General features: G+C 54.2%; 1 protein-coding gene across 1 annotated transcript; it reads right to left on the bottom strand.

The window, feature by feature from the left end:
* Positions 1–1,187: 1,187 nt before the first annotated feature.
* On the bottom strand, positions 1,188–9,059 carry Ceacam19 (CEA cell adhesion molecule 19). The gene is given in 9 exon segments (XM_052714262.1): positions 1,188–1,241; positions 1,909–1,962; positions 3,883–4,025; positions 4,329–4,376; positions 4,471–4,490; positions 4,851–5,001; positions 7,816–8,071; positions 8,073–8,185; positions 9,005–9,059. Coding segments are annotated over 9 exon segments (894 nt in total).
* Between the last annotated feature and the right edge of the window lie 220 nt (positions 9,060–9,279).

Here is a 9,279-nt window from a genome sequence, read left to right on the forward strand (position 1 = left end):
CATACTGCCAATCAGCGGGGGGGGGGGGGGGGGGGGGGGGCTGTAACTTCCCCTCCCTGGGATCCTCCAGCACCCTCTTTTCCTGTTCCCTGGAGGAAACGGCTACCAAACAGTGGCTTAAAACAACACGAGTTTAAGCCGGGCGGTGGTGGCGCATGCCTTTAATCCCAGCACTTGGGAGGCAGAGGCAGGCGGATCTCTGTGAGTTCGAGGCCAGCCTGATCTACAGAGCGAGTTCCAGGACAGGCACCAAGCTACACAGAGAAACCCTGTCTTGAAAACAAAACAAAACAAAACACGAGTTTATTAGCTTACAATCGTGGATATCAAGAGTACAAAGTGGATGTCACTGAGCTGTGGTCCCGGAGTCCACAGGGCCGGGTGCTTCTGGAGTCAGGGCGTGTGTGTGTGTGTGTGTGTGTGTGTGTGTGTGTAGGTGTGTGGAGGGGAAGAAGGGCAGGGCAGTTTCCTGAGCTTTCAAGCATCTAGAGATTCCTCCCGTTTCATCTCTTCCCAGTGGTTGATGATTTCTGATTTTTTTTTTTTTTTTAACCTGTGGTTCAGAGGATTGAACCCGGGCCTCTACCCGCTGAGCCAGGCCCACACCCTTCGCTGGTGGATTCTAGGCAGGGGCTCTTATATTAAGCCAAGCCCCCAGCCCTCACGGGTGGGTTCTAGGCAGTCCCAGGCCTATGGGTGGCTGATTCTGAGGTCAGCTTGCCCAGGGCTGTCTTCTTAGGTCAGCTGCTTTTGCTCTGGTGACCCCCTCGCGACCCACAGGTTGAGAACCATTGCTTCGGCGCGTCTTCCTGGTAATGCTTTCTCCCCAAGGAAGGGGTTTCCGGATCACTGGTTGAGCCACGCACGATGGGATTTCATGGCGGGGTACCTTTGATGCAGACAGACCTAAGGCTTTCTCCCATGGATGGGGACCCTGGCCCTCGGGAAGCAGGAGCCTGCTTTCTTAGGCAGGTGTGCACGAGGCACAGGCTGAAGGCTGTTGGGGTCAGTCTCCCGCGCCGTGGGGCACCTGCCCCCTGCGATGCTGTGGCGAGCCCCATCTTGCCAGCTCCCACGGCGTTGGCCTGTGGGCGTCACGTGTCTTTTCTGCAGGTGGGAGGCCCTGAGGGTTAGGGTCAGGGGAAGGCAGAGGTTCTGTCTTCTGGGCAGGCCGGGCCCCGAGCCCGTCAGGATGTTGGCACCAGCTGGCAGTACGGGGCCGGGTCGGGGTTTAGTAGGTCCTAAAAGCGGGGCGGGGAGAGGAACTGTGAGGGGCAGGAAAGGTGGAGATGGGGTGGGAGTGGGGGGGCAGGCAGACTATGACAGGCAGAGAACGGAACCAGGAGACTGAAAGGGAGTGAGCCCCAGGGTTAGGGGTGCTAATAGGAGAGGAGAGATGGACACAAAATAAGAGGCAGGGTCAGGGCCGGACAGGAAAAGGGAGATGCGCTGACACAGAGGAGGAGGGAGGGAGGGAGGGAGAGAGAGGAAGCCCCGAAGAGTGGAGAACACCGGTGGATGCAGACAGACTCTGAGGAGACAGACAGGGCACCTTTAGGGGTACCCAGGAGGGATCTGGAGAGACTTGAGAGCCAAACCAGAACCGCTCCCTTCATGCAGTGGGGTTCCACTGAGGCCTGCTGTGTTCTGCTGTGTGACCCTGAGCAGCCTCCTTTCCCACTCTGGGCCTTGTTCCTCCCGTACAGATTTGAAGCCTTGGATCATTTTTGCAGAGGAAGAGGCCCGGGCCCAGGAAGGCAAAGGGCTTGTTCAGGGGGTCAGTCTCAAGGAAGCTGAAACAGGTTCCTCAGGGGAGCTTTCTTGGGGGAGGGAGGAGCCCCTATCCCTGGCCGTCTGACCCTCCCTGCTCCAGGCTCCGTGGGGTTCTTGCCGCTCCCCAGTCCATACCTGGTAGTGCTGGTTCTCGGGCTGTGCTTGCTGGGATGGGAGTGGAGGCCGGCTCTGCAAGGGAGGGGTACAGGTGAGGGGGTGCCCCATGCCCTCCAACCTATGACCCGGACGTTATGATGTGCATGCCTGGCCCTCTGATTATGAAGTCCCTAAGAGTAGTGAACTTACCCCTTGTAGGTCAACACGCCTTAGGTAGTGGGCCTCATATGAGGGCTTTTGGGGTGCCCAGGTGCTGGCCAGTTTCACCATTAGTGCTTAGCTCAGTTTAAATCATTAGCTTTTTACATTCTCTCTGTCTCTGTCTCTGTCTGCCTTTTAAAAAGATTATTGCCAGGCGGTGGTGGTGCACCCCTTTAATCCCAGCACTCAGGAGGCAGAGGCAGGGAATCTCTGTGAGTTCCAGGCCAGCCTGGTCTACAGAGTGAGATCCAGGACAGTCAGGGCTACACAGAGAAACCCTGTCTGGAAAAAAAGAAAAAGAGAAAGAATATATATTATGTATGTAGGCGTGTGTGTCAGGGCGCACATAGAGAGGTCTGAGAATCAGTTTCCTCTGGCTTTTATGTGACTTTCAGGCCATCAGGTTAGTGGGGAGGAGCCTTTCGCTGCTCAGCCATTTGCCCGGCTCCTTGTTCTCCTGATTGTTTTAAAGATTTCAGTTTTTACTGGTGTCTGTGTGTGTCTGTCTGTGGGTGTGCATGTGTCTGTGTGTCTGTGTGATTTTGTCATATGTTTGTCTGTCTCTGTGTGTATTTGTGTGTCTGTGTATTTATGTGTGTGTGTGGTGTATGTATGTGTCTCTGTGCATGTGGTATGTGTATGTGTATGTGTCTGTCTATGTACATGTCAGTGTCTCTGCGTGTGTGCCTGTGTGTGTGTGTGATTTTGTCATATGTTTGTCTGTCTCTGTGTGTATTTGTGTGTCTGTGTATTTATGTGTGTGTGTGGTGTATGTATGTGTCTCTGTGCATGTGGTATGTGTATGTGTATGTGTCTATGTACATGTCAGTGTCTCTGCGTGTGTGCCTGTGTGTGTGTGTGTGTCCGTGTGTGTGTGTGTGGTGTTTGTATGTGTGTGTATATGTAGTGTGTGTGTGTCCATGTGTGTGTGTGTGTGTGTGTGTGTGTGTGTGTGTGTGTATATGTCCGTGTGTGTGTGTGTGTGTCCGTGTGTGTGTGTGTGTGTGTGCACCATGTGCATGTGGTTGCCCACTGAAGGCCAGTACAGGGCATCAGGTCCAATGGAGCTGCGGTCATAGCTGGTTGTGAGCTGCTGGATGTAGGTGCTGGGAACCGAACTTGGGCCCTCAAAAGTAGCAAGCAAGTGCTGAGCCGTCTCTCCAGCCAACTCGCCCCACTTCTGTTGGGTTTTGAGACCGGGTCTCAGTCTAGCCCAGGCTGACCTCCAGCTCGGAGGCTGACTTTGAACTCTCGCTTCTCCTGCCTCCAGCACCCAAGTGCTGGGACGACAGTTGCTAAGGAAACATGGTTCTTCCGTGGCTCTGCCTGCAAGTTGTAGGGCTGTCTTGAGCCGTCGCCTGCGCTCGTGTGTGCCTTCCAGAGTCACCCACACCCTGTAAGTAACCGCAGAAGCTGTTCCACTAGCTGGATTTGGAGGGAATCCTTGCCCTGGCTGTCCTTGGGCCCCATCTGGGTTGAAGAGACACACAAGAATTTGAAAGAGGGGCCGGCAAGAGGGCTCAGTGGGGCAAGGTGCTTGCCGCTAATCCTGATGATCTGAGTTCGATTCCCAGCACCCTCATGGTGGATGGAGAGAACTGACTCCCACAAGTTGTCCTTGAACTTCCATGTGTTTGTCATGTACGTGTGCCCCCCACACCGCTCCCCGACACAGGAAGGAAGGGAAGAAAGAACGAATTGACTGGAGAGAGAAAAGCAGAGCTGTGGTTTCTAGGTGCCCAGGCGCTCAGGGAAGGGGCCTTGTGAGAAGCAAGCTCTAAGGGGACTCACCGTGGCTGTGGTCACTGGCTCTGTGTCACTGATGGGGGACACCAGGAAGACTGGAGATGGCATCACTTCGTAGATGTTGCTGTCACCTGAAGGAGAGGAGGTAGGGACCTCAGTGACAGAAGGCTCCTGTCGGCCCGTTCTGCCTGTATGTCCACTTCACTCAGTCACTCAACAAACATTTCATGCCAACCGCTCCTCCTGCCAACTGTGTGCTGGGCACACAGTGGTGGCCCAGACAATCCAGGCAGTGCCCTCCTAGTACTCGAAGTCCCCTGGGGGAAGAGAGATCCATCTCCAGAGAGTGCCAACCCAGAGCGTCTAAGGCTGGGAGCAGGGGGTGGGGGGTGGGGGAGCCTTAGGAACATAGAAGCAGGTGCCGGACCAGCCTGGACATCAGGGAGGACTGCCCGGAGGAGGGGTCATCTGAGACAGTGAGAAGTGAAAACTGCACAGAGGCCGGAGGGATGCTTGCAGGAGCCTGGAAAGAGAGCCCACTGTCTGCAGATCGGGAGGGACCTGGGAGCCATACTGGGGAGACAAAGTTTGTCCCAGGCACTGGGGGAGCTATGGAAGGTTTTTGAGCAGGACACCTGTTAGGAGCAGGGACCCTGGAGGTTCAGGAGGGCCTTAACCCTCTCCAATCCCCTCAGTGAGTCCAAGGGTCCCAGGGGGCTCTGACTGTGTGGGACTGGAGAGGGAGAAGACACACAAAGGCTGGGTGGAAAGACACTTGCTCCTGGCTTACCAGATTCAGGACTAGTGTTCAGTTCTGGCTGCTCTGTAGCTGGAATCCTGGGGGCACATAAAAGGACTCTGAGATGCTTGGGTAGGAGAAGGGGACCCCGAGAACCTGGAGACTTCCTGACTCCCACCTGATGACCTGACCCTCGCTACGCCTGGGGAAAACGAGGCGTCTAGAGGGGAAGGAGAAGGGATGGAGGACATAGAGGGAGATCTGGGGCCTGTACCTGGGGCTCCGGCCCTTCCGCCTCCGAGTGACCAGGAGGTAGGCAATGCCACCTACAAGCAGTGACCCCACAGCAAGACTCCCAGTGATGACAGCAGCCATGATCCCAGCATTGACAGGCAGAGGTGCCCCGACTGAGTATTCGCGCATGCCTGGGAGTGAGGATTGTATCAGTGAGGACTTTTGTCTGTCCTCACCTGATCATTTACTTTATAGTGCCATGTTATGCACTCTAGGCAACCCACTCTATACTGAACCACACCCCAGCCCCTCACTGGGGGATTCTAGGCAGGGGCTCTACCACTGAGCTACGCCCCCAGCCCCTCACTGGGGGATTCTAGGCAGGGGCTCTACCACTGAGCCACACCCCCAGCCCCTCACTGGGGGATTCTAGGCAGGGGCTCTACCACTGAGCCACACCCCCAGCCCCTCACTGGGGGATTCTAGGCAGGGGCTCTACCACTGAGCCACACCCCAGCCCCTCACTGGGGATTCTAGGCAGGGGCTCTACCACTGAGCCACACCCCCAGCCCCTCACTGGGGGATTCTAGGCAGGGGCTCTACCACTGAGCCACACCCCAGCCCCTCACTGGGGGATTCTAGGTAGGGGCTCTACCACTGAGCCACACCTCCAGACCCTCACTGGGGGATTCTAGGCAGGGGCTCTACAGTTCAGCTTCTCAGACCTGCTGAACCTCTAGGTAACTAACCCCCCACCCCCCACACCCCAGCCTAGGAAACAAACAGGCTGTAGATGCACAGCTTTGCTTCTTGTGCAAATCAAGCTCAGACCATCCCTAGCCTTCAGGCCTAGTGGCTTTCCAGAGCAATTGACTGAGAACAAAGGAGGTCTTTGCATAACCAGGTGCAGTAAGGACTGGAGTGGAATTCCAGTGGCAGTCACAGAACTGTGGCAGGTCACAGTGGCAGTCAGAGAAGAGAGGAAGTCAGAGGGTAAGGCAGATCTCTGGTAGAGTCTATCAGGGCCAGGGGTAAGGAGCCAGGAAGGATAGATGGAGGACGAAGGAACAGAGGACGAAGATGATACCAAAAGCATAAAGTGTCCTTGGTTATTACCAGGGCTTTGAGGGGACAGAAAAAGTAGGCACAGAGAGGAGCTGAGACTCGGGACGGAACTGAAGCTGTAGAGACAGAGTTTTGTCATAAAGGAATAAAGTAAACGGACAAAAGATCATAGTGTACGTAGATTCCTTTCCCTCAGATACCCCACGCCTGACGTGGCGCCTTCCCCAGGACTCTGGGAGGAATTTTCTCAGGGCTGGAACTTGAGAAAATTCCGTAAGTGTATGAGTGTCTTGCCTGCATGTATGTCTGCATACCATGTGCGTGCCACGTGCCTGTAGAGGCAAGAGGGGGACACTGGATGCCCTGGAACTGGAACTCTAGCTGATTGGGAGGTGCCATGTGGGTGCTGGGAACCAAACCCAGATCCTCTGGAAGAGCAGTCAGTGCTCTTGTCTGTGAGCCTTCTCTCCGAGATGCCTGGTAAATCATTTTTTTTTTTTAAATCAATCACTTTGATGGGCGTGGTGGCACCTGCCTTTAATCCCAGCACTCAGGAGGCAGAGGCAGGAGAATGTCTGAGTTCAAGGCCAGCCTGGTCTACAAAGTGAGTTCCAGGACAGCCAGGGCTATACAGAGAAATCCTGTCTTGAAAAAACAAAAATAATCCATCATTATTTCTTTCTTCCCTACTTTCTCTTCCTTTCCTTCCCATTTTCTGCAAATTTGAGGCAGGATTTCAATAAATTGCCCAGACTGGCTTTGGACTTTCCATCCTCCTGCCTCAGTCATCAGGCTGCCCTTACATCTCAACCCAGGCAGGGCTTGAGGCTGGGGGCTGCTGTCTAAGGTGCTCTGAGTCCCTGTCTCTTCCTCATCACTCTCCATCAGATGGGAGCCCGTCTCCTCCTCAAGGTGAACTGTCTCCCTCCGGCAACAGGCTGCTTTTCTTGACCACAGTGACTTTATCAACTGAGCCTGTGAAACATTTTAATTTCTAAAGCCCAGATGGAAACAGTGTCTCCCACTCCCTGCTTTTCTAGCTATGACTAGCTATTCTGACAAGCTGCAGGGTCTAAGCCCTCTTTGTTTATTTCTGAGACAGGGTTTCTCTGTGTAGCCCTGGGCTGTCCTGGAACTTGCTCTGTAGACCAGGCTGGCCTCGAACTCAAAGATCCACCTGGCTCTGCCTCCAGAGTGCTGGGATTAAAGTGAGCCACCACTGCCTGGTTTAACGCTCTTCTTTGAATGTGGAATACTGACTGGCTTGTAATCAAAAGAATGTCACATCAGTGACACTGCATGTATACAAGGATAGAGTTAGCAGCATCTGAGGGAGCTGGAGGCGTGGCTCAGTGGTAGAGCCCCTGCCTAGAATCCCCCAGTGAAGGGGGCTGGGGTGTGGCTCAGTGGTAGAGACCCTGCCTAGAATTCCCCCAGTGAGGGGGCTGGGAGTGTGGCTCAGTGGTAGAGCCCCTGCCTAGAATTCCCCAGTGAGGGGCTGGGAGTGTGGCTCAGTGGTAGAGCCCCTGTCTAGAATCCCCCAGTGAGGGGCTGAGGGTGTGGCCCAGTGGTAGAGCCCCTGCCTAGAATCCCCCAGTGAGGGGCTGGGGTGAGCCATCAGACCCAAGCATGAGGCAGGTGAACCTCTGTGAGTTCGAGGCCAGCCTGGTCTACAGAGTGAGATCCAGGACAGGCTCCAATGTTACACAGAGAAACCTTGCCTTGAAAAAAAAAAAAAGGTGCTCATATAAATATGGGAATAATTAATATATGGGAAGAACTAATGAAATGGGGTGTTCCTTAGGGTCGGGGAAATCCACAGTCTGGTACACAGTAGGTGCTCACTCAATGCACATTGTGCATATGAATGAGGAGGCCAAATGAAATGTGTTTGTACATGGCATTCCTCTCATCCTTAGCTGCTCCCGCCCCCAACTCACCAGCCACCTGGACCTCAGTCTTGGCCTTCATTGTCCAGGCAGGGTTGATGGTGACGGCCACTTGGTAGGTGCCGCTGTCTGAAGGTTGGGCACCTCGGAGCAGCATGGAACCATTGGGGAAGCCAACGATGTCTCGATGTCCCATGGCACTGCCATCCCTCTGGGGCCGAGGTAGCCCAGGGATGTAGGAGAACAGCCTTGTCCCTCCATTAGTCTCCTCCCCCAGGTACCAGATGAAGTCCTGGACGGTGCTGGGGAACACCATGAAGGGACAGGAGAAGGTCCTGGCTCTTTTGAGGCTGCTCTGGGATCTTCTGGATGTGGAGGGCTGCCTGGGAACCTTGGGGCAGCCAGAGAGCCAGGATCAAGGCTGTGGGGAAGGTATGGAGAAGGCCTGAGTCCGGAGGGAGAAAAGAAAACCCTCCTCTCTACAGACTCTCAACTGGAAGCAAGGACTCTGAAGACTGAACATCGGAATCAATGATGAGATTGATTAGTGATGTCTGCCCTGGGTACAGGAATAGGAATACAGGCACAAATGTCACAGAACTGCCACCCCCCCCCCCCGCCCCAGATGCTTTGTGGTCTGTTCGTAAACACTAAGACCCTCTGAATTCACTCATTCAACCAATATTTAAAGGCATATCTATTTTATTAGTTATCATGCTAGTTACATCATAAGCCTAAAATTCCGTAGGGTGTGCGTGCGTGTGTGTGTGTGTGTGGTGTGTGTGTGTGTGTGTGTGTGTTTATATTTTGGGGTCAAGATTGCACTATATAGCCTAGGTTAGCCTGGAACTCACTGTGTAGTTCTAGCTCCAACTTGTGATCCTCCGGTCTCAGCCTCCAAAGTGCTGCCGTTCCAGATATACACCATCATGCCTGGCTCTTCCATAGATTTTTATTGGAGACAAGGTCTCAAGTAGACCAGGCTAGCCTTGAACTGACATTGTATTTCAGGATGTCCTTCTACCTTCCAAACGCTGGGATTCTAGGCGTGACTGACTCACCAGTTGGGTCAGGCTCTGTCTCTAGTCCCGTACCTCCCTTCCCAGAACACAGCAAGGAAAGCAAACATAAATTCCTACCCTCATAGTGCTGACATTCTAGATGAAATATGGATGGAGATGTGATTCTGCTGTCCTGTCCCTTCTTGCCCCTCGGCCCTCCGAGTTTTTTTCCTCCTTACCTGAGAACAGGAGACCCTTTGAGAAGCAGCCCTGCGTCTGGGTAGGAATCTCCATCTTGTTTCCTGTACAGATGTCAAAGTCATGGAGAACCACAGGGTGGGGTCTGGCTCTCTGGAGAGTGAAGTTCAGTGAGGCATCCAGGTGGGTGCCTCAGGACACACCAGGCTGTGAGGCCCTGGAGCCCCAGACTCCCCTCTCAGAGTCTGCCAGCCTCCTTGAGCTGAGATGACTCCTTCCATGAGTCTCCGCCCATGCCCTGAGCTGAAGGGCTCAC

The sequence above is a fragment of the Peromyscus californicus genome, unplaced genomic scaffold (genome assembly GCF_007827085.1).
Source record: "Peromyscus californicus insignis strain IS unplaced genomic scaffold, ASM782708v3 Scaffold_4__1_contigs__length_199733344, whole genome shotgun sequence".
NCBI lineage: Eukaryota > Metazoa > Chordata > Mammalia > Rodentia > Cricetidae > Peromyscus > Peromyscus californicus.